The sequence below is a fragment of the Thamnophis elegans genome, chromosome 7 (assembly GCF_009769535.1).
Source record: "Thamnophis elegans isolate rThaEle1 chromosome 7, rThaEle1.pri, whole genome shotgun sequence".
In the NCBI taxonomy this organism is placed as follows: Eukaryota; Metazoa; Chordata; class Lepidosauria; order Squamata; family Colubridae; genus Thamnophis; species Thamnophis elegans.
Window position 1 is genome coordinate 4,185,167 of NC_045547.1, and position 26,987 is coordinate 4,212,153.

At 46.3% G+C, this 26,987-nt stretch overlaps 1 protein-coding gene across 1 annotated transcript in view; it reads left to right on the top strand.

Moving 5' to 3' along the window:
• PLXNA4 (plexin A4) overlaps nucleotides 1-26,987 on the top strand; it is a gene marked incomplete at its 5' end in the record, with an annotated part of 249,592 nt that overhangs the window by 184,426 nt on the left and 38,179 nt on the right. Inside the window, 3 exons of the mRNA XM_032221475.1 lie at nucleotides 3,745-3,891; nucleotides 16,434-16,593; nucleotides 24,499-24,602. Coding sequence (XP_032077366.1) covers nucleotides 3,745-3,891; nucleotides 16,434-16,593; nucleotides 24,499-24,602 — 411 coding nt within the window. The remainder of the gene's footprint in view (nucleotides 1-3,744; nucleotides 3,892-16,433; nucleotides 16,594-24,498; nucleotides 24,603-26,987) is intronic.

A 26,987-nucleotide genomic window follows, 5' to 3' on the forward strand; every position in this document is an offset into this window, starting at 1 on the left:
TTCCCAGCACGAGGCTCTTCTCCAGGGAGTCCTTCCTTCTCATTAAGTGGCCAAAGTCTTTGAGTTTCCTCTTCAGGATCTGGCCTTCTAAAGAGCATCCAGGGTGGATCTCCTCTAGGACTGACCAGTTGGATGGCCTTGCCGTCCAAGGGACTCAATGCAGGAGTCTTCTTCTCCAGCAACAGAGTTCAAAGGTCTCCATTCTTCGGCAGTCTTCCAATATTTGGGACGGCTGCCACAGAGAGGAGGGGAGTCAAGCTGTTTTCCAAAGCCCGCAAAGGCCAGACAATGAATAATGGATGGGAACTGACCAAGGAGAGATTCAACCTGGAAATAAGGAGGAATTTCTCGACGGGGAGAACAATTAACCCATGGAACAGAAGTTGCCTTTGGAAATAGTGGGAGCTTCATCCCTGGAGGCTGTCAAGATGAGACTGGACTGCCATCTGTCAGAAATGGTGTAGGGTCTCCTGCTTGGGCATGGGGTTGGACTAGATGACCTACAAGGTCCCTTCCAACTCTTGTTTATCTGTTAAAACTACCTGGTAACTCTTCTCCGATCTCTAATCCCTTTCTTGCAGCCGGGGGGGGGGGGGGAGGAGGAAATGTTGGAAAGGAACCTGGAAGGTCAGTTCCTAGTTCCCGCTATCAGATTCCCCATTTTCGACTGAAATTGGGGGCGGGGGGAGGTTAGCCTGGGAAAACCCTGTTCCCATAATAGGCTATTTTTCACCTTCTTGTCTTCCTGCTTCTCTTTGCGAAAAGGCAGAGCGATAAGCCACAAGGAAGCCATATGTTGTCCGGAGATAAGCTAATTAAAGGTGCTTCAGGGAAGGAAAACACTCAAACACACACAGACACACACAACACATACACACACACTTTATTTTCTTTTTCTTCTTCTTCTTTGGCTTCTGACCCGGAGCTCTCCGGATTCGCTGAGGACAAAATTGGAAGGACAACGCCAAGGGATTTGGGAGGAAGGCCCTTGGGGGGGGGGGGGATGAGAGCCAGGATTGCAGGCCAAGAGAGTTACTCACTATACGGGATGATAATAGAAATTGGGGAGCAGGGCGGGGAAATCAACCTGCAGCCTTCGTGTTCGGCAGGATTTGGCGCTTCTGATCGAAACCCGGTCAGTTTCCAACAGCTTTCAACATGAATCCCTGCTCTAAGTAAATCCTGGCGATTAAGAAAGTGGAGAGTTGGCTGTGGTGGATTATCATAGAGCCGAGGTGGCGCAGTGGTTAGGGTGCAGTACTGCAGGCCACTTCAGCTGACTGTTATCTGCAGTTCAGCGGTTCTAATCTCACCGGCTCAAGGTTGACTCAGCCTTCCATCCTTCCGAGGTGGGTAAAATGAGGACCCGGATTGTTGTTGGGGGCAATATGCTGACTCTGTAAACCGCTTAGAGAGGGCTGAAAGCCCTATGAAGCGGTATATAAGTCTAACTGCTATTGCTATTGCTAACTGCTACACCCCCCCTCCCCCAGGGAGGACAGTTGAAGAGAAAGAGAGAATAGACAGAGGGGAGAGAGAGAGCCACCGTTTCTTGCCACTGTTATTAAGTGAATCACTGCAGTTTTTACCCTGTTTTCCCCCAAAATAAGACCTCCGTGGATCGTAAGTCCAATCAGGCTTTTGAGCGCATGCGCTAAAATAAGCCCTCCCCTGAAAATAAGCCCCCCTCCACCTCTGAAAATATTGCGACACAGCAGCAGCCATGAGGTGACCGCGCTCGCCGCCTCCTGCAAGTCCGAGCGCTTATTTCAGGGGTCAAAAGAAAACAAGACCCCGACTTTTCGGGGAAACACGGTAAATATGTAGCACAGTTGTTGAGTGAATTGGACTTCCCCCTTGAGTTTGCTTGTCAGAAGGTGGTAAAAAGGGATCACGTGACCCCAGGAGACTAACCATCATAAATATGAGTCAGTTGCCAAGTGCCTAGGTACGTAATTGCTTGATTTGGGTATTGTTTTCTGCTCCATTGTTTGTCTGGGATTCATCTCCGTTTATCTAAGTGTTGGCTGCTGGAGAAGATACGTGGAGACCTTGGTGTGCTCCGCCCTTGGTTGTTTATTTGTGCAGGCATTTCATTAGGTAACATCATCAGTGCTCGAGGGGAGTGGGGTGCTCCCTGACCCAGCAGTTTTCTTGCAGATGTTTCATTACCCAACTAGGCAACACCATCAGTGCTAACGAGGGTGTTCTCTGTTTATATACATTCGCCCGCTTCGTCAGTGTCGGGGAGGGTGTGATTTCCTTCTTGCTCGTGCGTTATAGCAATAGCCATAGCAGTTAGACTTATATACCGCTTCATAGGGCTTTCAGCCCTCTCTAAGCGGTTTACAGAGTCAGCATATCGCCCCCACAGTCTGGGTCCTCATTTTACCCACCTCGGAAGGATGGACGGCTGAGTCAACCTTGAGCCGGTGAGATTAGAACCGCCGAACTGCAGATGACAGCTCTAAGTGGCCTGCAGTACTGCACCCTAACCACTGCGCCACCTCGGCTCTTGTAAATTAGGGTTAGTTAATTAGGGTGTATTGTTTTCTGTTTGATTGAGAATCCCGCAGAAAACAATTGATGGAAGATCAAGCAGAAAACAATTGATGGAGAATCAAGCGGAAAACGATTAACAATCACGTTAGTCTGAGAGTCAATGGTTGAGAAAGAAAGCTTGATTTGGAAGACGGTGGGAGTCAGCATTTCCTATGTTGTAATCTCCTGGTTGGCCCCCCCTTTTTAGCTCACGGCGGGGAATTTAATCTCGGTTTGTTTTGCCTTTGTTAAATTCAAAGGACCTCAATCGGGTTGGAGGAATTGATTGAAAGGAAGTAAATTGAACCGAAGAGAAGGCGTTCTTTTGCTTAGGAACGGGTATTTCTGCACAAATTAGAAGCTAGTTGCAAAGACTCATTTGGTAAATGTTTGCAAGGGCTTGTAAGTTGGGTGTCCCAAAGCAGGACACGATGACGCGGCCAGTCAGTGGCATGTCTTGATTTCTGCAATCAATTCCAAATCACGGATTTATCGTACAGAAAAATTATCCTTTATTTATTTTAATTTATTTGGTTTGTCAAGCCTGTATGAGAAGACATACTTGTATGAATATAACATATAAATATAAGCAGGTGTTGTGGCCCAGCAGGAGCCGTTGGAGCTGCCACCAGACTCCGACAGCGAGGGGCCCTATGAGTCGGCTCTGGAGGATGTGGAGGACCCTGGACAGGGTTCCAACTCTGAGCAGGGCGCAGAGAGGCTGGTTGGCCACCAGGAGGTCCCTGAGCCTTGGACCAGTGGGGAGGAGACAAGGGAGAGTGATCCGGATGCCAGCAGTGAGTTGTTCCTGGATGCCCGGCACCGAAGAGCTAATAGGCATCAGGAACAGTTGCACAGTTACAGGAGGTAATTGCACTCAGCTGGTGGTCATTAGGCTCCTCTCCAGACTATAAAAGGACTGCTTGTGCACATGGCCCTCTTGCAGAAGTCAACGCAGGAACTAATGTTGGAGAACATTATTCTGAGTCTGGCAGGCTGGATTGCTGCCATGGCTTATCTGTGCTGGTTTGCTGCCAAGGACCTGTCTGTCTGTTAATTAAATGCCGTAACTTATCTTTGGCTCGGAGTGTGTTGGTGTGGGACGAGGGGGGTCAGAACAAGCAGGAAAAGAAATGAGTACAAACAAATGGGGACAGTAGGACAGGGATGGTATCATCTTTTTTCTTTCTTTCCTTGTTGCAGGAATGTGCTGGCGAGCCCCTCTTTTCCCTCTTCTGCGCCATCAAGCAGCAGATGGAGAAAGGACCCATCGACGCCATTACGGGAGAAGCCCGCTATTCCTTAAGCGAAGACAAACTCATACGGCAGCAGATCGACTACAAGACCCTGGTGAGTGATGGGTGCCTGAAGAAGGGGAATATCGGGGGCGAGGATGGGGAGACGGCGTTCCATTTGGGACACAAAAGAAACAGGAAAATCTATATATGTAAAAGTGTGTGTGTGTGGGGTGGGGGTGTTCCGGCATAACTCTGGAATGCCTCGAGCAATTTCAACCAAAGTTAGTACATCGATGTCTTACTCTCTGGAAATAAATACTGTGAGGGTAAGACACCCCTAATCCCACTCAGGGGTGTGTGTGTCCTCTAATGATACAGCCTGTTGTGCCTTAAAATGGCTTCTGCCGTACTGCCGTAAGATGGCTTCTACTGTACAGCACAGTGGAGTTGCCATGGTAGCGGCTTCACAGTACTCCACAAGGGAGGCTCCCTCTGGTAAAATCCAACATTAGAAATTACATTTCGTCTGGGCATTTCCCCCCTATTAATGAAGACCCAGGCAATGCCGGGTTATCGGCAGTAGTGTTAAAAAAAAAATAACAATTTGGGTTTGCAAGAAAATAAGATGGTTGTGCAGTAAACTTGCAAGGACAGAAATGTTGCCCTGTGTCCCTCTGATGTCAACTAGACGGCCCTCATCCAGATACAGATTAACAGAGTTGGGTGGGGCCTTGTAGGTCATCTAGTCCAACCCCCTACAATCCCCCAAGCAGACCCTACACCATTTCTGACAGATGGCAGTTTCCCCCGAATTAATTGTCATAATTTTCCCCGAATTAATTGTCATAAATTTCCCCGAATTAATTGTCATAAATTTCCCCGAATTAATTGTCATAAATTTCCCCGAATTAATTGTCATAAATTTCCCCGAATTAATTGTCATAAATTTCCCCGAATTAATTGTCATAAATTCATGGCATCTGCCCAGTGCTTAAATTGTGATCCCGTGACCCTGGGGGTGATTGTAAGTGTGAGAACTGGCCATAAGTCACATTTTTCCAGTGCTGTTGTAACAGTCATTACATTCATGATTGTAAATCAAGGTTGTAAGTCGAGAAATGTGTCATTGGACTGTTAGATGAAAACGTTAGGGAATTGTTCAGTTTTTGTGGGACTGTACAGCACAGTGTTTTTCGGGGTGAAAACATTAAATAAATACTATTTTTAATAAGCCTTCTGAGGCCAGGCTGCCAATTGAGAGTTCTTGTGAATGTGCTGATATTTTGCCACTTGTGTCTTCAAACGGTCACTAAATGAACGGTCAGAAGTCGAGGACTACCCGTGTTGTTTACTGAAAGATGATAAGATAAGATTAGATGGGATAGGATAGGATTGCGTCCTAGTTTGTTGCAGAAAAATCAGATCCCGAAAGCACACACAGGTCACTGATTCAGCAGATTTCATTAACTTCTTTATATGCATAATGAATAAATGTACAATACCAATAGCAGATTCTTTCAATGGGGTAGAAAGCAGAACACGAGCAGGGGAGAATAGTTAGCTTCACTTCAGAGCAGACAGAGTAGTTTCAGTTTCGTTTCTTAGCACAGATTCGGATCTGTTTAAACTCCTATTGGCTGACTTGGTTACCATGAGTATCATGAGTATTCTATCAGATTGGATATTGGAATGATATGATAAGATAACATAAGATTGGCAACACTGAAGCTCTAAGATGGCTTCGGGCAGGCCGAACCACACGCACCAGAGGTGGGTATTCAGCAGGTTCTGACTAGTTCTGGAGAACCAGTAGTGGAAATTTTGAGTAGTTCAGAGAACTGGTAAATGCCACCTCTGGCTGGCCCCGCCCCCATCTATTATCTGCCTCCCGAGTCCCAGCTGATCAGGAGGGAATGGGAATTTCGCAGTAAATTTCCCTTGGAGTGGGGAGGGAAAGAAGATTTTATAGTATTCTTCCCCTGCCATGCCCACCAAGCCACGCCCACCAAGCCACACCCACCAAGCCACGCCTACCAAGCCACGCCCGCAGAACTGGTAGTAAAAAGAAATTGAATCCCATTACCTCCACTCACCATTCCCACACCGCAGACACCTCTGCCACCCGCACGACCAGCTGCCCCGACCCCGTGGGGTCAGGAGGCAGGAAGGGGGCCTAGTCCTCGCTTTATCACTCAGTAGCCGTCTTCCCAAGAGATGGTTGGACACCATTTGTCCAGCTGGTCCAGTCCAGGATGGTCATCTCGGTCATTTTTGGCACCACTGAATCAGATGAGCTCCCCATGGTGGCCCATCTCTAACTGTATGGATTTGGTGATCAGGGTGACAGACTCTACTAAACACTTAGTCTTATGTTTATTTACCCATGTAGTAGGGCAGTATTACTGTTATCCTTCTCATCTTTCCTCTACCTTCTCCTATGGGTATCTTATGATTATATTACTTTGTTATTTGTATGTACACTGAGAGCTTATGCACCGCAGACAAAATCCTCATATTTGACCAATAAAGCATCCTCTACTTCTCTTCTCTACTACCCTGTTTCCCTGAAATTAAGACTTCCCCGGATAATAAGCCCAATTGGGCTTTTGAGCGCATGTGCTAAAATAAGCCCTCCCCCCGAAAATACTGCACCACAGCAGCAGCCGTGAGGTGACCACGCTCGCCGCCTCCCACACCTTAAAAATAAGAAGACCACCCTGAAAATAAGACCAAGGGCTTATTTCGGGAGTTGAAAAGAAAATAAGACAGGGGAAACACACGGTATTGACATCAAGGTTTAAGTGCAGAGCAAAGGGGAATGGAGAAATGGAGAAAAGAAAGAAGGAAAGAGAAAGGGAGAAATAGAAGGAGGGAAACAAGGAAAGGGAAGGAATAGGGAAGGGAAGGAATAGGGAAGGGAAGGAATAGGGAAAGGAAGGAATAGGAAAGGAAGGAGGAAAAAAGAAGGAAAGAGAAAGGGAGAAATAGAAGGAAAGGATGGAAACGGGGAAAGGAATAGGGAAGGGAAGGAATAGGGAATGAAAGGAAAGGAAAGGAAGGAGGAAAAAAGAAAGAAAGAGAAAGGAAGAAATAGAAGGAAAGGATGGAAACGAGGAAAGGAAAGGAATAGGGAAGGGAAGGTATAGGGAAGGAAAGGAAGGGAAAGAGAAAGGGAGAAATAGAAAGAAAGGAGGGAAACAAGGAAAGGAAAGGAATAGGAAAGGAAAGGAATAGGGAAGGGAAGGAATAGGGAAAGGAAGGAATAGGAAAGGAAGGAGGAAAAAAGAAGGAAAGAGAAAGGGAGAAATAGAAGGAAAGGATGGAAACGGGGAAAGGAATAGGGAAGGGAAGGAATAGGGAATGAAAGGAAAGGAAAGGAAGGAGGAAAAAAGAAAGAAAGAGAAAGGAAGAAATAGAAGGAAAGGATGGAAACGAGGAAAGGAAAGGAATAGGGAAGGGAAGGTATAGGGAAGGAAAGGAAAGAGAAAGGGAGAAATAGAAAGAAAGGAGGGAAACAAGGAAAGGAATAGGAAAGGAAAGGAATAGGGAAGGGAAGGAAGGGAAAGAGAAAGGGAGAAATAGAAAGAAAGGAGGGAAACAAGGAAAGGAAAGGAATAGGAAAGGAAAGGAATAGGGAAGGGAAGGAAGGGAAAGAGAAAGGGAGAAATAGAAAGAAAGGAGGGAAACAAGGAAAGGAAAGGAATAGGAAAGGAAAGGAATAGGGAAGGGAAGGAAGGGAAAGAGAAAGGGAGAAATAGAAAGAAAGGAGGGAAACAAGGAAAGGAAAGCAAATGGGAAGGAAGGGGAAGGGAAGGAATAGGGAAGGAAAGGAACAGGAACAGAAAGGAAGGGAAGGAGGAAAAAAGAAGGAAAGGAATGGGGAAGGAAAGGAAAAGAAAGGAAGAAGGGACAAAAAAAAGGAAGGGAGAGGAGGAAAGAAAAATCAAAGGAAAGGAAAGGAGGAAAAAAGAAAGGAGGAAAGGAAAGGAAGTAGGAGGGGAAAAAGGAGGAAAAGAATGGGGAAGGAAAGGAAAGGAAGCCAGAAGAACTTTGGGTCGATGGTTTCATTTCTTCTCTGCTCTAAGCTTCCCTCCTTCATTCGGCCCCTTTGATGTTAATCTGCTTTGCCTCTTAACATCTCAAGAGCCAGAAAATCTATCCAGATAGGAATCTGAGCAGATATATTGAGATCCATTTCACTGGGGAGATTAAAGGCAGAAGAAAGGCGATGAAGAAAGCATTTCTCTTAGCCACATTCTTTATGAGCTGCGGAGGGAAGTAGGAGGGAAGGACAGAGATGTGGGTTCCCCCCCCCCCCCCGCTTCAACAGCAATTCCAATAATAAGATTTCAAAATATAGATGCCATTAAAAATCAGAAGGACATTCCACAGCTTTCTGATGCTTCTCATGCTACATGCTTCCTGTTGTGGCCCACCAGTGGACAGCAGAGCTGGCAGCAGATTCGGACAGTGAGGAGGTTGGGGAGGAACCTGGGCCAGTCCTGGAGGCTGGGGAAGGCTCGGACGAGGGCTCTGCGTCGGAGGCAGAGATGGGGCCAAGGCCATCTGGCAATGATCAGGTGCCTCCGGAGCTAGACAGCAGTGAGGCAGAGGAACAGCTGTTCCCAATGTGCGCATGCGCAGAGCTGCCGGAAGAAAAGAACAGCTCAGAAATCAGGGTCGACTTGGAAGTAAAGCCACAGGTGGATGGTGAATGGCCCCTCCCAGAGGACATAAAAGAGGAGCGAAAGGGGAGCGGGCTTTTGCAGGAAACAATTCGTACGTTCGTTCATTCGTTTCAGGAGTGTGGAGATCTGCCCGTGAATCTCCGAGACTCTGTGCCAAGACTTTCTCTTGCATAGCACCTCATTTGGACAATATTTACATCATGGCAGCTTTCCAAGCTAGATAAGGTCTGTGGTCATAAATACTCCTTTGAAAGACTGTTTGCCAGGCCTTTGCTGAATGGGAATGAGAGGAATTCACGTTCGTTTAATAAAAGGGGTTTTGTCGGGACCAGGAATCTGCTTTGTGCTCTTTGGGGAAGCCTCGGTCAGAACACTCCCAGGGCTTTAAAAAAATATCCTTGGAAAGGTGTTCATTGCATAATAGAACAATCAAAACAACTGGGAGGGAAGTAAAAAAAAAATCAAAATGACTTCTCCCATCATGTGATCCGTTTTCACTGGCGCCACTTGCGATTCCCACTACTGGTTCAGGCAAACCAGTCCGAACCGACTGAATACCATCTCTGTTCAACTTCCAGAATTATTCCCCAGGCGGAATAGCATCTCTCTCTCTCTCTCTCTCTCTCTCTCTCTCTCTCTCTCTCTCTCTCTCTCTCTCTCTCTCTCTCTCTCCCTCTCCCTCTCCCTCTCCCTCTCCCTCTCTCTCTCTCTCTCTCTTTCCTTTTCTCTCTCTCTTTCCCTTTCTCTCTCTTTCCCTTTCTGCCTCTCTGTCTCTTTCTTTTGGTTTCTCTCTCTCTCTTTGTGTCTATTTTTCTCTCATTTTGTTTCCCTTTTTCTCTCTCTATTTCTCTTTCCTTCTCTCTCTCTCTCCCGTGTCTCTTTTTCTCTCATTTTGTTTCCCTTTCTCTCTATATATTTCTTTTTCTTTCCTTCTCTCTCTCTCTCTCTCCCTCCCTCCTTCCCTCCCTCTCCCAAACCATAACTAGGCCGTGCACAATAATAGTTTGTTTGGAATTCTCAGACTCTTTCCAACCTATTTCTGAAGAAATTATTAGTATACATCCCTTCTCCACCACCACCACCACCTCCTCCACCACCACCACCTCCTCCTCCTCCTCCTCCTCCTCCTCCTCTTCCTCCTCCTCCTCCTCTTCTCTTTACTCTTTTCTCCTCTCAAAGATTTGGGGGATTTGAGCTCCAAAATCTCAGGGTAATGGAATTTCCCGAGCCTGGGAATAAGAATGGAACATTTGCCAAACGCTGCAGAAACACAAAACGAAAGAACATTCCTTTCATATCTCATAACTGCTAGCCAGCTTCTCCTTAAATCAAAAGCGAGAGTGCCGAAGGAGATCAAAGGCATTGTGGAGGATCTGTCTTAACACAGGCTGATCAAATAAGGGCTACAGAACACATGTACTCGGTTTTCAAGCGTCTATAATATAATCCTCTTTTCTCTGCAATAAACTTGGCAGAATCTATATTGCTTTTGTTATTGTTAAGGAGTTTGATACCCCGTCCCGGGGAAAAGGTATGGCATTAGTCTATGGTCACAATAAATCCTAAATTTGATATCATTTTTTTTCTGACAAGCCCATTGAATCAAGAGGTGTAAGAGCTCAGGAACCACAGGCCCCTTCAAGAAATGTGTAGGATAGTGAGGGTCTTCTGATGAGGATCGTGGTAAACTAGATGTCCACGAAGGACCAGGATGGACAGAATTTGATGATGAATTCCAGCTGTTAAAAATCTCTCTGGAAAACAGAGAGAGCATGAGATCGCCCATATGTACTCCAGACAGCAGCTTCCTGCAAGTCAACAGCAGAAGTGGGAGTTTTTGTACTCAGAGAGAAGATGGAGGGACTATTTGTGTATGAAATTGATATGGCTTAAGACGTGGCTTTAGGGACGCGGTGGCTCAGTGGCTAAGACGCTAAGTTTGTCGATCAATAGGTCGACAGTTCGAATCCTTAGCGCCGCATAACGGAGTGAGCTCCTGTTACTTGTCCCAGTTTCTGCTAACCTAGTAGTTCGAAAGCATGTAAAAAATGCAAGTAGAAAAATAGGAACCACCTTTGGTGGGAAGGGAACAGCGTTCTGTTCGCCTTTTGCGTTGAGTCATACCAGCCACAGAGACGTCTTCAGACAGCGCTGGCTCTTCGGCTTTGAAACGGAGATGAGCACCGCCCTCTAGAGTCAGGAACGACTAGTACATACGTGCAAGGGAAACCTTTACCTTTAAGATGTGGCAGGCGTTGTTGTAGGTGGTGCTATTTGGGAGGAAGGGCAGTATAGGTAGTCCTTGACTTACAACAGTTCATTTAGTGACCATTCAAAGATACAATGGCACTGACTTATGACCATTGCCTGAATTTGGATCACGTGTCCGTGGGATGCTACAATGGTCGTAAGTATGAAAACCGGTCCAAAGTCACTTTTTTGAGTGCCGTTGTAACTTCAAATGATCATTAGAGGAACCGTTGTAAGTCGAGGACTACCTGTAGTCTTAAGATCATTTTATCTGCCGATGCCAGGAAATCTGAAGATCATTAGGTAAAGCCACAAAGCGCCATGAAGAAAAATGAAATATGTCATGGAGTTAAAAGCTGTTCTGTGCTAGGCTTCCCAAGAGCATGAAGCCGACTCCTCGTCCCGATAAAACCCCTTTTATTTAGGTTCAAGGGAATTCCTCTCCAACAAAGTCCCGGCCGACAGTCTTTCAAGAGATTTCACAACCACAGGCCTTTATCGGGCTTGGAGAGCTGCCAGGCCGATATCTTCCAAACGCCACGCTGTAGCAGCAATTCCTTGGCAAGAAGCCAGGAACAGATCTTCACCCTCATGAATTGAACTAATTGTCTCCTGCAAACTCCACTCCCCTGTCGCTCCTCTTTATTCCGTCTGGGAGGGGCCATTCACTGTCCACCATTACCTTTATTCCCAGGTCATCCCTTGTTCCTTAGTTGTTCCCTTCGTCTGTGCATGGGCACCCTGGGAACAGGCTCCAGCTGTTCTTCTGCCTCACTGATGTCAGACTCTGAAGGCAGCTGATAACTGTCAGACGGCCCTGGCCCCCTCTCTGCCTCCGACGCAGAGCCCTCGTCAGAGCCTTCCCCAGACTCCAGGACTGGCCCATGTTCCTCCCCAACCTTCTCACTGTCCGAATCTGCTGCCAGCTCCACTGGGCTTCTTGTATTCTAAAGGTTGCTTCCCTATTTTAAACAACAGACAGTGTGTCATTGTTGAGCAGTTGCCTGCTGTGATCAGGGACGCATCTTGCAGGAGAAACAATTATGCCAGCAGTTTGTGGTGTTTTTTTCTTTTCTTTTTTGAAACACACAATTCCTTGGAGGATGATTTATTTGCTTGCCCTTATTTGCAATTAATGGAACAGGGGGGTATCCCTGTCAAGGCAACATCGCCGAGTTTGCTTACAGTCAAATTATATTAATTTGAAGCTAAAGCTAACGTTTAGATGTTTGCGCTTCGAAAGCAACCGTTTAAAAGACAAAGAAAAGAGGGGGGAAAAAGGAGAGAAGGAAGAAAGAGAGAGAACAAGGTTCCTTAAAGCTGGGTTACAGATTTCCTTTTCAAAGTTGCTTCTAAGGTGCGTTAAATTTAGGAACATATTTTTTAAGGCCATTTTTTTTTCATCTTTGGAATTTGGAGCTTCAGATAAATATACCTGAATATATTTGAAATATATCCGAAGTTACAAAAGTGATTTATGAGCATTTTTCACACTTACCGACCGTTGCAGCGTCCCCCGTGTCACATGATCAAAATTCAGATGCTTGGCAACCGACTCGTATTTATGACAATCGCAGCATCCTGGGGTGAACGCCGTCCCCTTTTGCGACCGTCTGCTAAGCGAAGTCAACGGGGAAGCCAGATTCACTTAGCAACCGTGCGACTCACTTAACAACCGCAGTGATTCACTTAAGCGCTGCGGCCAGGAAGGTTGTAAAATCAGGCAAACCTCACTTAACAACGGTCCTGCTTAGCGGCAGAAAGTTTGGGAAGAGTTGTGGAAAGAAACGTGTGTTTGTTCATCTTATTGTTGAACTGGATCAGGTAGTTAACTAGCTACCATTTTAGAGCTTATAGGAAAAGCAGATTGTCTCCAATTAATAAATACTGATATCCTTAATTGGATAATGACCTAGATCAGTGATGGCGAACCTTTTTCACCTTGGGTGCCAAAAGCAGGAACGCACACCCCTATAATTTAATGCCCGCCCCCGCCGTGCCCCCTGTGCATACGCATGTGAACACACTCACCCTCCGCTGCCATGTGCATGTGCGCACAGCTTTCTTGGAGCCTGGGGAGGGCAAAAGCAACCTTTCCTGCCCCCCACAGGCCCTCCAGAGACCAAAAAATGGCCCATTTTCCGACTTCTGGTTTGCGGGTTGGGTTGTTTTTCACCCTCCGGGAGCCTCCGAAACTTGGATCCCGAGCAGGGACGCCTCCGGAGGGTGAAAAACAGCCCAATGTGCAAACCAGAAGTCGGATCCCGAACAGGGAAGCCTCCGGAGGACGAAAAACGGCCAAAGATCAAGGCTGAAATCAGCTGGCCAGCGCGCCCATGACAGGGCAACGTATATAAGAGCCAAGGTGGCGCAGTGGTTAAATGCAGCACTGCAGGCCACTTCAGCTGACTGTTATCTGCAGTTCGGCGGTTCTAATCTCACCGGCTCAAGGTTGACTCGGCCTTCCATCCTTCCGAGGTGGGTGAAATGAGGACCCAGACTGTGGGGGCGATATGCTGACTCTGTAAACCGCTTAGAGAGGGCTGAAAGCCCTATGAAGCGGTATATAAGTCTAACTGATATTGCTATTGCTATAGTGCCACCTGCGACACGCGTGCCGTAGGTTCACCATCACGGACCTAGATATTAACATGGATAATGATCTAGATCAGGATGACTAACCTTTTCCGGACTGAGTGCCCAAAACACACGCAAATGTAGAGCTCTCGTCCGAGCCTTCCCCCAAACTGCAATGCGTGGGCGGGCCCCTTGCATGCATCCCAAACCCTGCGTCCTGCGCATGCATGCGTGCCCCTGTCCACGCCCTGCCCACTCGCCATGAACAGTAGAGATACGACGACAGGTTGCCCAACGGTAGGCATGTGCGCATGCGCAGTGGGGCTGAACTAGAGCGACGGCCCGCATCCCCGCAAAGAGGGCGCTGCATGCCACCTGTGGCAAATGCGCCATAGGTTCACCATCATGGATCTAGGTATTAACACGTAGAACACTTATTCCATTTATCCTGAACCAATGCATTTCGAAATGTAGCCTACAACTTACGTATAACTTCCTGAATTCTTTGTACCTTACAAAATTGACTACGTATTTTCCTTAATATGTGTACCATATTATCATGTCCTCCTTTACTGTATTCTTACTACTGTATTCCATGTGTTTTAGGCCTCAGGCTATATAAGCGCAGGTTGGGCTTGAGGCACGACCGCAATCGGGCCCAAAATTTTGTGGCTAAGGGAGAAAATTTAAGGTGAAGTCTAGCAGTTGTCTCAAGAGGCACCTGGACTTTCTTGTTTTTCCTTGAAGACGTTTCGCTCCTCATTCAAGAAGCTTCTTCAGTTCTGACTGGATGGTGCGGGTGGGGGGGCACGACGGAAGGATTTGTATTCCTTGCAGACATTCTGCAGATCCTTATTTCTCTTTCGGAGGGTCGTTGAGGCCACCTGGAGGTTTACCTCTGCCCTCAGGGTCACCTGAATGGGTGAATGGGTGTGTGGGACTTTCTTGGAACTGCTGAAAGGAGAACACGCTGGCCTGGATGATTGAGAGTCTCCAGAGGCAAATCTAGCAGTTGTGCGTTGTGCCCCGCCTGACTCGGACGATGAGGAGGTTGGGGAGGAAGATGGGCCAGTCCTGGAGTCTGGGGAAGGCTCTGACGAGGGCTCTGTGTCAGAGGCAGAGAGGGGGCCGGGGCCTTCCGACAGTTTTCAGCTGCCTTTGGAGTCAGATATCAGTGAGGCAGAAGAACAGCTGGAGCCTGTTCCCATTGTGGGCATGCGCAGAGCTGCCAGGAGAAGGGAACAACTAAGGAACAAGGGTCGACTTGGGAGGCACAGGTGTTGGTGAAAGGCCCCTCCCATACGGAATAAAGAGGAACGACAGGGGAGTGGAGTTTGCAGGAGACAATTAGTTCTATTCATTAGGTGGAAGATCTGCTCCTGATTTCTTGAAAAAGGTGTGTGTGGTTTTTTTTTCAGGGCAAGGAGTCTGTTTTGTGATTCCGTTAAGCCTGGGTCAGAATACGGTGTAAGCACAATGAGGTTAACGTAACATGTTAAACCTGGGTTGATGAAACACAATGGCCGTTTCATTAACACTTCCTGGATGAGAAGCAAAATCTCTTCAAATAACAAATCAGAAAGTCCAGTTTCCTCTTGAAAAAGCACCTTTGGGATAACCATGGCCTGGATGACCGAAAATAAGACCTCCCCAGATAATTCCTTGTTTCCCCAAAAACAAGACAGGGTCTTATTTTCTTTTGACCCCCCCCCCGAAATAAGCGCTTGGTCTTATTTTGGGGGAGGTCTTATTATTTTTGAGGTGCAGGAGGCGGTGAATGTAGTCATCTGATGGCTGCCGCTTGTTGCAATATTTTTGGGGAGGGCTTATTTTAGTCCATGTGCTCAAAAGCCCGGTTGGGCTTATTGTCCAGGGAGGTCTTATTTTCAGGAAAACGGGGTAAGCCCAATCGGGCTTTTGTGTGCATGCATGGAAATAATCCCTCCCCTGAAAATATTGCAACACAGCAGCAGCCATGAGGTGACCATTATCGCCTCCTCCGCATCTCAAAAATAATAAGACCTCCCCAAAAATAAGGCCAAGCGCTTATTTCGGGGGTTAGAAGAAAATAAAACCCTGTCTTATTTTCGGGGAAACACATAGACAATTGTGGTGTTCACATCATATATCCAGTTACAATGGCTTTGTCCATGCATGGTTGGATTGCCTTCGATATAGTGAACCAGTGGTGGGTTGCCGGAGGTACGCCCCAGTACAGGTGTACCGATGCCTGCCGGGAGCACTGGGTACCGTTCCGGTACGATGCGCCGGAGGGCCCATAGGGCCGATCTGCCTGCCCGAGCTCCTTAACTGTATTTGAGCTCTTCGGTGCTTACGTGCAAAACTCCGCCGAGCAGCTGGAGTGTTGCGGAGGCTTGTGGAGGCGTTGCAAGAGGTGAGGACACATGTATTGTATTTGTATTGTATTGTATTGTATTATTTGTATGCCGCCCTTCTCCGGGAGGACTCAGGGCGGCGAACAATTCAAGAGGGAAAAAGGGGAACATAAAAAGACAAAATACAAATAATAAAAGTGGACAACAGTTGCACAACCATACATGTCGAGAGGGGAGGGAACTCATCACCCCCAGGCCTGCCGGCAAAGCCAGGTTTTGATGGCTTTTCGGAAGGCCTGGAGAGAGGTGAGGGTCCGAATCCCTGCGGGGAGTTCATTCCAGAGGGCTGGAGCTGCCACAGAGAAGGCCCTCCCCCGGGTAATAGCCAGGTGGCATTGGCTGGTAGATGGCACCCGGAGGAGGCCAACCCTGTGAGATCTAATGGGTCTGTGGGAGGTAATTGGCAGCAGGCGGTCTCTCAAGTACCCAGATCCAATACCATGAAGGGCTTTATAAGTTACGACTAGCACCTTGAAGCGTATCCGGAGACTGATCGGTAACCAGTGCAGCTTGCGGAGGATAGGTGTAACGTGGGTGTACCGAGGTGCACCCACAATCGCTCGCGCAACCGTTCATACCGGTTGCAATGGGATCCAGAACCCACCACTATAGTGAACTCATATATTTCCATCAGCACTTCAATCTACTCGAGAGTTTCATCCAAACCCCACCCAGATATACGACTTGCAAAAGTTGAAACCTCCGTCTGATGCGTTTCCTTTCTTTCAACCAACCTTCTACAGGTCCTGAGCTGCGTGAACCCTGATAATGTGAACAGCCCCGAGATCCCGGTCAAGATCTTGAACTGCGACACCATCACCCAAGTGAAGGAGAAGTTCCTGGATGCCATCTTCAAGAACGTCCCTTGTTCTCATCGGCCCAAAGCTGCAGATATGGATCTGGGTGCGTTGAGTATCTTCTTAGATCAATAGAGATGGGCAGCCATGGAACCCATCCATCCGTTCATATCACCATGTTTGGGTTAGGTTGACATAGTCAGGTTCTCCCATGGACAGGAAACGCTCCTTCTTGGGCATTTGGGGACAATGACATATCGGAAAATAAAAACCTAAATGTAGTTAGGAGGGATGGGTAGGTTTGAGGTAGAATAGAATAGCAGGGTAGGCTAGAATGGGGTAGGGTGGGGTAGGGTAGGGTAGGTAGAATAAAGGAATGGAATAGAATAGAATAAGGAATGAAATAGAATAGAATAGGGAATGAAAGAATAGAATAGAATAAAGAATGGAATAGAATAAGGAATGGAATAGAATAGGGAATGAAAGAATAGAATAGAATAGAATAAAGAATGGAATGGAATGGAATAGAATAGGGAATGAAAGAATAGAATAGAATAAGGAATGGAATAGAATAGAATAAGGAATGGAATAGAATAGAATAAAGAATGGAATGGAATAGAATAGAATAAGGAATAGAATAGAATAGGGAATGAAAGAATAGAATAGAATAGAATAAAGGAATGGAATAGAATAGAATAAAGGAATGGAATAGAATAGAATAGAATAGGGAATGAAAGAATAGAATAGAATAAGGAATGGAATAGAATAGAATAAGGAATGAAATAGAATAGAATAGGGAATGAAAGAATAGAATAAGGAATGGAATAGAATAGAATAGGGAATGAAAGAATAGAATAGAATAAAGAATGGAATGGAACAGAATAGAATAGAATAGAATAAAGAATGGAACAGAATAGAATAGAATAGAATAGAATGAGCTTGGTGGTTTTCTTGCCGACGTTTCATTCCCAAACTAGATAACATCAACAGTGCTAGAAGAGTTTGCAGTTGAAGGAGTGGAGCAGGATGAGATGGAGGAAGAGAAGGAGAAGAGGAAGAAAGATAGAGAAGGAAAAGAAATGAAGAGGAAGAAGGAGGAGGAGGAGGAGAAGTAAGGGAAGGAGAAGAACTTTGGGGTCCTGGGTGCTCTCTGAGCTTGGTGGTTCTCTTGCCGACGTTTCATGACCCAGCTAGGTAACTAAATCAGTACAGATGATGATGTTACCTAGTTTGATAATCCAATGAAAAGTCGCAAAAGGGGATCGCACGACCCCGGGGACAATGCAACCGTCATAAATATGAGACAGTTGCCCGGCGTCTGATCATGTGACCACAGGGACAATTGCAACAGTCGTAAGTATGTCTCCAAACATACAAAAGTACAATTTAGCAGGGAGGACAATAGAAATCCATCAACCATTTAAGAGGATGAGCAGTTGCCAATATTCCATCTGTGTCTATTTGTGTGTCTGTCTCTGTGTGTCCTTGAAATGTGATCATACAGGAAAGGTCACCGATGTCAATTTATAGGAGGAGCCCGAAAGATGCTGGGCACCGAGACTCACTTGGAGCTCCAGACAATCTGAAAATAAAAGTTGCCGGCTGCTATTTGATCGCTGATGTCATGCAGGAGGAGCCCAGCTAAATTATCCCCGCTCCTGGCAGAAAACCTTCACTCTCTCCCACCGGAGAGATGCGCTCATCGGGGTGAAGGTGGCATGAAAGGCAAAACAGATCAAAACTTATATTGCTCGGTGCAAGTTAGCAGCCGTTTCAACCATTAAAATAGCTTCTTCCATGACGTTGCCCCCCCCAAAAAAAATTCTCTTCAGCTCCAGGCTTATTTTGAGCTTCCTGGCAATTAATTTGTCCGAGAAGCCAAATTCAAGAACCGTGAAGTCTTAGACCTGTGATTCCTTTTGCCATGACCGCTGCTCTGATCTCCCACCCGCCATTTTAACCTTAGAGTGTTTAGAGTTTAGAGTTTTATTTCATTTGTATGCCGCCCTTTTCCCTAAGGGGACTCAGGGCGGCTCACAACTCAAACAAGGGAAGGGGGATACAGACAGTTTAACAACAACACAAAACAATACATAGTTAAAAAGCACAACAATCATACCATTCAAGATAGGGGCAATGATTCTTTAGCCTCAGGCCTGTCGGAACAGCCAGGTTTTGAGGGCTTTGCGGAAGGCCTGGAGGGTGGTGAGGGTTCGAATCTCCACGGGGAGTTCGTTCCAGAGGGTCGGAGCAGCCACAGAGAAGGCTCTCCTCCGGGTAGTCGCCAGTCGACACTGGCCGGCTGATGGAATTCGGAGGAGGCCTAGTCTGTGGGATCTAATCGGTCTGGTGGAGGTAATTGGCAGCAGGCGGTCTCTCAAGTACCCAGGTCCAATACCATGAAGGGCTTTATAAGTGACGACTAGCGCCTTGAAGCGTATTCGGAGACCAATAGGCAGCCAGTGCAGCTCGCGGAGGATAGGTGTTACGTGGGTGAACCGAGGTGCACCCACAATCGCTCGCGCGGCTGCATTCTGGACAAGCTGAAGTCGCCGAATACTCTTCAGTTTCTCGGAGCCAAGTGAGAGAGCCAAAATGGCGCCTGGAATCGCTTGAGGGAGTCCTTGGTGCTCTCCAAGATTGGTGGTTTCCTTGTAAGATATTTCATTACCCAACCAGGACGATGATGGGACTGGAGGCTAAAACCTACGATGAACAATTGCAGGAACTGGGCCTGTCTAGTGAAGAGAAGGACCAAGGGAGACAGGAGAGCAGCCTTCCAATATTTGAGGTGCTGCCACAGAGAGGAAGGGGCTCAAGCTATTCTCCAAGGAACCCGAAGGCCAGACAAGGAACAATGGATGGAAACTGAACAAGGAGAGATTCAACCTGGAAATCAGGAGGAATTTCCTGACAGTGAGAACAATCAACCAACGTTTCCTTCGGAAGTTGTGGGAACTTCCATCACGGAAGCTTTCAAGAAGAGATTGGACTGACATTTGTCAGCAATGGTGTAGGGTCTCCTGCTTGAGTGGGGGGTTGGGCTAGGTGACCCACAAGGTCCCTTAATCTGTTAAGGGTATGCAGTTTAAGAAGTGGAGGAGGAGGAGATGGATGAAGAGAAGGAGAAGGAATGAAGGGAAAGAAGAAGGAATAAAAGAAGGAGAAGAACTGTGAGTTGCTTGGTGATCTTTGAGCTTGCTAGTTTTCTTGCAGATGTTTGAACAGTATTTATTTATTTATTTATTTATTTATTTATTTGTTTGTTTGTTTGTTTGTTTGTTTGTTTGTCTTGTATGCCGCCCACTCCCGGAGAACTCCGGGCGGCTCACAAAAGACAAGGGAAAGGGGGGAACAAGACAAAGACAACATATTAAAACAAAACCAACATTCACAATTTCTATGGAGGTAAATGCTTCTCAGCCCAACCCCCCAGCCTGCTGGAACAGCCAGGACTTGGTGGCTTTGCGGAAGGCCGGGAGGGTAGTAAGGATCCGGATCTCAACAGGGAGCTCGTTCCAGAGGGCCGGAGCTGCAACAGAGAAGGGTCTCCCCTGGGGAGTCGCCAGCCGACATTGGCTGGCAGATGGAATCCGGAGGAGACCCAACCTGTGAGATCTAATCGGTCTGAGGGAGGTAATCGGCAGGAGGCGGTCTCTCAGGTACCCAGGTCCGATGCCATGTAGGGCTTTATAGGTAGCGACCAGCACCTTGAAGCGGATTTGGAGACTAATAGGTAGCCAGTGCAGCTCGCGGAAGATAGGTGTACCTTGGTGAACAGTGTTCAACAGTCAAACTATTTACTGAAGTGAATTTTCTTTTGCAAGATATTTTCAAGCAGAACCAAAGCTCTCCTCTCTCCGATACGTTTCCTTTAATTAGCTACTCAGTCCCCTGCAAAACAGTTTTTAAATGTCTCCTTCCAATTTGTGACATGTTGCTCTTTGGGGTTTTACGGACTTCTGAATTTAGGAATGCAGTTTTCCAATTAAAAATGGGCCAGGCGGAGGGGGTGGGGGAAGTGGATGAGAGAGAGAGAAAGAGAGAGAGAAACAAAAATGGAAAGAAACAAAGAGAGAGAGAGAGAGAGATGGGAGAAAGAGAAAAAAGAATGAGAAAGAGAAAGAAAGAGAGAAAGAAAGATGAAAGAAAGAGAAAAAAGAATGAGAAAGAGAAAGAAAAAAGGAGAGAGAGAGTGGAAGAGTGGGATTGTGAGAAAGAGAGAAAAAAGCAAAGCGAAAGAGGAAAAACGAGTAAGGGAAAAAGAGAAAGAGAAAAAGAAAGAGAGGAAGAAAGAAAAAACAAGGAGGGAGAGAAGTGAGAAAGAGATACTGTGAAAGAGAGAAAGAAAGAAAAGAAGAAAAAGAAAAAGTGTGTGAGAGAGATAGTGAGAAAGAGAGAGAAAGAGAGGAAGAAAAAGAAAGAGAAAGAGGAAGAAACAGAAAAAGACCAAGGAGGGAAAGAAAGAAAAAGAAAGTGAAAAAGAGAAATAAAAAGAGAGAACTAAAGAGAGACAGAAAGAAACAAAGAGAGAGAGAGATGGGAGAAAGAGAAAAAAGAATGAGAAAGAGAAAGAAAAAGAAAGAGATGAAAGAAAGAGAAAAAAGAATGAGAAAGAGAAAGAAAAAAGAAGGAGGGAGAGAGTGGAAGAGTGGGATTGTGAGATAGAGAGAAAAAAGCAAAGCGAAAGAGGAAGAACGAGTAAGGGAAAAAGAGAAAGAGAGGAAGAAAGAGAGGAAGAAAGAGAAAAAAGCAAGGCGGGAGAGAAGAAGTGAGAAAGAGAAAGAGATAGTGTGGAAGAGAGAAACAAAGGGAAGAAGAAGAAGAAAAAGTGAGAAAGAGAGAGATAGTGAGAAAGAGAGAGAAAGAGAGGAAGAAGAAGAAAGAGAGAGAGAGGAAGAAACAGAAAAAGACCAAGGAGGGAAAGAAAGAAAAAGAAAGTGAAAAAGAGAAATAAAAAGAGAGAACTAAAGAGAGACAGAAAGAAAGAAAGAGAGAGAGAGAGAGAGAGAGAGAAAGGACAGATTGACTGAGAAATAATGCTATTTTCATCAGCACGCGCGAGAATTAGCCATTCTTGTTGACTCCAGAGTTTTGCTTGCATGATCTCATGGCTGAGGCATTAGCAATAGCAATAGCAGTAGACTTATATACCGCTTCATAGGCCTTTCAGGTCTCTCTAAGCGGTTTACAGAGAGTCAGCATATTGCCCCCAACAATCTGGGTCCTCATTTTACCCACCTCGGAAGGATGGAAGGCTGAGTCAACCCTGAGCCGGTGAGATTTGAACCGCTGACCTGCTGATCTAGCAGTAGCCTGCAGTGCTGCATTAACCACTGCGCCACCTTGGCTTAAAAAGCCACTGTTGCTTTTCAAAAACCATCAATTCTGACTCCCGCCTCTCACATTCTCTGCCATCCCAGGCAACCTTCCTACAATCCTCCAGAGAGATCCCAGAGATGCTATTCGATCCATTCGGGTCTTACCCCAGGCCGAGATTTGAGGAGAAACACACGTCAGGCTATTTTTCTCATCTCGGTCTGCTGTGCACCAGTGGGCCCTGTTTAGGAGCAGACAGGGAGTCCTCGACATACGGCGGTTGCTAAAAACAGAATTATGGCTTAGTCAATCATGCCAGTCGTTAAGACATCGTGCACTGAACCAGCAGTAACGCCAACAGCTTGTTATAGTCATAAGTTGGAAGATACTAGGAAGGAAGAGAAGAAGAATAGTAATACTTCCCTCTCTTCCACTCTTTCTCCTTCTTTCTTCATCTTTCTTTCTTTCTCTTTCTCATTCTTTTTTCTCTTTCTTTCATCTCTTTAAAGGTTCCAGCAGTTTTCCCCGAGCCACTGAAAGAGTGAGACTTGAGACGAGGCTTGCAAAAAGTATCAGCTTTTATTTATGGCCCTAACAGCCTTGCCTGAACAAATGAAATGAAATGAAATGAAACAAATCAAAGTATTGATTACTGTTAATTTTAATTTGAATTCTTTTTTTTTAAAAAAAGTATCATTGTTAATTTTAATTGGGTTTGGGGATATCCTATTTAATTTCTCTTTAACTTTTGTAGTATGTGTTTCTTTTAACGTTGTACGCCGCCCTGAGTCCTTGGGAGAAGGGCGGCATATAAATCGAATAAACCTCAAATCTAGCAAAAGCTGGGTGACAAAACTATACCCAGAACGTACCAACAAATGCATGTAAGGAAGAGCCGCCCCCTGCAAGAGGGGCTCAGAGGATTATATGCATTTTAGGCAGATAGAAACAAACTTTAGCCAATCAGAGACAAAGATAGCAATAGCAGTTAGACTTATATACCGCTTCATAGGGCTTTCAGCCCTCTCTAAGCGGTTTACAGAGTCAGAATATTGCCCCCAACAACAATCCGGGTCCTCATTTCACCCACCTCGGAAGGATGGAAGGCTGAGTCAACCTTGAGCCGGTGAGATTTGAACCGCCGAACTGCAGAACTGCAGTCAGCTGAAGTAGCCTGCAGTGCTGCATTTAACCACTGCACCACCTCCGCTCGGATAAGATTCCTTATCAATGTGGTCTTTAAAGCATCCTTTTGTTCAAGTTCCTTTCTCTGTCTCCCTTATCTAGGGAGGATTCCTATAGCCTTGTGGAGGGGGTGGCAGCTACCCTTTGCCAAGTAGTTTTTTCGGCAGAAGGCTTCAAGGATTTATGAGCCAGGAAAACTCCCTAGTTTGGTTCCTTTATCCATGGGGGGGCCTGATATTCCCGTGTAACAATTTCTTCTAGGTTCCTCTATGAAGAATATGCCTAGCTTTGAAGCCAAGAGTAGAAGCGAGACGAAGCAGCAGTGAGATAACATTTGCAGTGAGGCCATCCAGGATTAAGGTTTCATTTGTTAGGCTAGAAAACGTCCCTTTGTAAAGTTGGCAAAGTGGGTTGCCAGCTGGCTGCGAAGTGGGAGCGGAGAGCAAAAGAGCAGTTTTTGCAAGTACGTCGTAATTAAGCGATGGAGAAGACTCTAGATGGAAGATGTCGAGACTCTAGAAAGAATGCAGAGGACAGCAAGAAAGAGGATGAGGGAGCTGGAACCTAAAACAGGTTGTAAGAACTGGGCCTGGCTAGTCTAGGGAAGAGAAAGACCAGGGGAGACAGGATAGCAGTCTTCTAATATTTGAGGGGCTGCCACAGAGAGGAGTTGGGGGGTCAAGCTATTCTCCAAAGCATCCGAAGGCCGGAAAATGAATAATGGATGGAAACTGACCAAGGAGAGATTCAACCTGGAAATAAGGAGGAACTTTCTGACAGTGAGGACAATCAACCCATGTAACAGACGTTGCCTTCAGAAGTTGTGGGAGCTTCATCACTGGAGGCTTTCAAGAAGAGACTGGACTGCCCTCTGTCGGAAATGGTGTAGGGTCTCCTGCTTGGGCTGAGGGATTGGACTAGATGACCTACAGGATTAGGATTAGGATTTATTTCATTTATATGCCGCCCTTTTCCCCCGAAGGGGACTCAGGGCGGCTCACAATTCAGTCAGGGAAGGGGGTACAGACAGGGGATAAAGACGAAATATAACAATACACAGTTTAAAAAACACACAACAACCATACCATTCGAGGAGGGGGGGGCAAAAGCTCTTTAGCCCCAGGCCTGTCAGAACAGCCAGGTTTTAAGGGCTTTGCGGAAGGCCTGGAGGGTGGTGAGGGTTCGAATCTCCACGGGGAGCTCGTTCCAGAGGGTCGGAGCAGCCACAGAGAAGGCCCTCCTCCGGGTAGTCGCCAGTCGGCATTGGCCGGCGGATGGAATTCGGAGGAGGCCTAATCTGTGGGATCTAATCGGTCTAGTGGAGGCAATTGGCAGCAGGCGGTCTCTCAAGTACTACAAGGTCCCTTCCAACTCTGTTAATCTGTTAAACCTCCGAGGTACCTTCCCACTCTGTGATTCTGCTTGCCTGCAGAGACCACATCGCCGTTCTCCCCCAAAACATTTCCATTCGCTTGCGGGGGTGACCTGCGTTTCTCTTTCTTCGCAGAATGGCGCCAGAGCAACGGCACCAGAATGATCCTTCAGGATGAAGATCTGACCACCAAGATTGAGAACGACTGGAAAAGGCTGAATACGCTTGCCCATTATCAGGTGTGTAAATCGGCTTTGGTTGTGTTGGAAGGAAAATCCCTCTGGTACCGTTCCGTGCCAGGAGAAAGACCCTGGAAATATAATGGCGGCTGGGGGCAGATTGGAAAGATAGGTTCCCTTTATTTTATTTTTTCTGTATTCAAAAGTTTTATTTCTTTTAAAAAACACAAATATTTCAACATTCCTCAATCAGTAAAACATCGAAGTACAATATTTTTTTGTATTTGTGACTTTCAATGTCCATTCTTGAGTTGTAGGCAAGTCTTCCTTCTTCCAATATTGCGCCACCAGCAGTCTTGCTGCAGTTATTAGGTGCAGAATCAAGTTAGTCTCTGCCACTGTAAAGTCAGTACATATACCTAGTAAAAATAACTGAGGAGTAAACTTTATCCTTCTTTTAAAGATATTTTGCATAATCCACCATATTTTTATCCAGAATGCCTTAACCTTTTGGCAGGTCCACCATATATGATAATATGTAGCATCGAAAGAACCACACCTCCAACATTTAGGCTGTACATTCGGATACATAGAAGCCAGCTTTTTAGGATCTAAATGCCATCTATAGAACATCTTATAAAAATTTTCTCTCAGATTTTGAGCTTGTGTGAATTTCACATTTGTTATCCATATTCTTTCCCATGTATCCAACATTATTGGTTCCTCAATATTTTGAGCCCACTTTATTGTTCCCTTTATTGATGAACCACATGTGATTCGGGGACAGCCAGCTGACAAAATGGAGTTGAGAGTGGGTGGGGTTTTAGAAATAGCAATAGCAGTTAGACTTATATACCGCTTCATAGGGCTTTCAGCCCTCTCTAAGCGGTTTACAGAGCCAGCATATCACCCCCACAGTCTGGGTCCTCATTTCACCCACCTCGGAAGGATGGAAGGCTGAGTCAACCTTGAGCCGGTGAGATTTGAACCGCCGAACTGCAGATAGCAGTCAGCTGAAGTGGTTGCAGTACTGCACTCTAACCACTGCGCCACCTCGGTTTTATACCTTCTGGATTCCTATGGGGGCTGTGTAGGGGTTAGGCAGGGGGGGTCATAGCTGGCTCTATAGGCAAAAGAGGAAATGCAAATCCTGGGTGTTTGTCTGAGCTAATCTTGTTAACATTTGGCTTGCCGAAGTGCGTTGCTTATCTGGACTTTCTGTCTGACCCAGTCTTTTGAATAGATTACCAAATCATTGCATTTTTTAAAAAAGCTGGCCTGCTCAGTTTCTGCTTGGGGCAGGGAAACTGGGGCTGGTTTCTGCCTCCCTTAAGATTTCCCCCCCTCCCCATTTCTCCTTTAGGGGAAATATTCTATCCTGCCTCTTTAATATTTCCCAAAATATTTCATTCTTCTAGGTGGGGAGGGGGGTTCCCCTACAGTTTGGTTAAATCCAATGAGCTTCTGGGAGAGGGATCTTGGAGTCTTAGCAGACAACCAGCTAAATAGGAGCCAGCTGTGTGCAGCGGCAGCCGAAAAAGCCAATGTGATCCTAAATTGCATTAACAGTGGGATACAATCAAGATCAAGGGAGGTGCTAATACCACTCTATAAAGCCTTAGTAAGGCCACACCTAGAGTACTGCATCCAGTTTTGGTCACCACACTATAAAAAATGATGTTGACACTCTAGAAAAAGTGCAGAGAAGAGCAACTAGGAAGATTGGGGGACTGGAGGCTGAAACATACGATGAACGGTTGCAGGAACTGGGCCTGGCTAGTCTAGGGAAGAGAAGGACCAGGGGAGACATCTTCCAATGTTTGAGGGGCTGCCACAGAGAGGAGGGGGGGGTCAAGCTATTCTCCAAAGCATCCGAAGGCCAGACAAGGAATAATGGATGAAAACTGACCAAGGAGAGATTCAACCTGGAAATAAGGAGGAATTTCCTGACAGTGAGAACAATCAACCCATGGAACAGAAGTTGCCTTCAGAAGTGGTGGGAGCTTTATCACCGGAGGTTTTCAAGAAGAGATTGGACTGCCATTTGTCAGAAATGGTGCAGGGTCTCCTTTTTGGGTGGGGGGTTGGACTAGATGACCTAGAAGGTCCCTTCCAACTCTGGTATTCTATAGTCAATGGGACAGCTTGTCTTTGGAAGTGGTGGGAGCTTCATCCCTGGAGGCTTTCAAGAAGAGACTGGACTGCCATCTGTCAGAAACGGTGCAGGGTCTCCTGCGTGGACAGGGGGTTGGACTAGATGATTTCCAAGGTCCCTTCCAACTCTGTTAATCTCATCTCATCTAGTCCCAGGTTGCTTCTCTGCTCGGTTGGTTTCCATCCATTGTTTCCCCGTCTTGCCCATCGGTGCTTTAGAGCAGTGTTTGTCAACCTTGGCTACTTGAAGATGTCTGGACTTCAACTCCCAGGATTCCCCAGCCAGCGAAT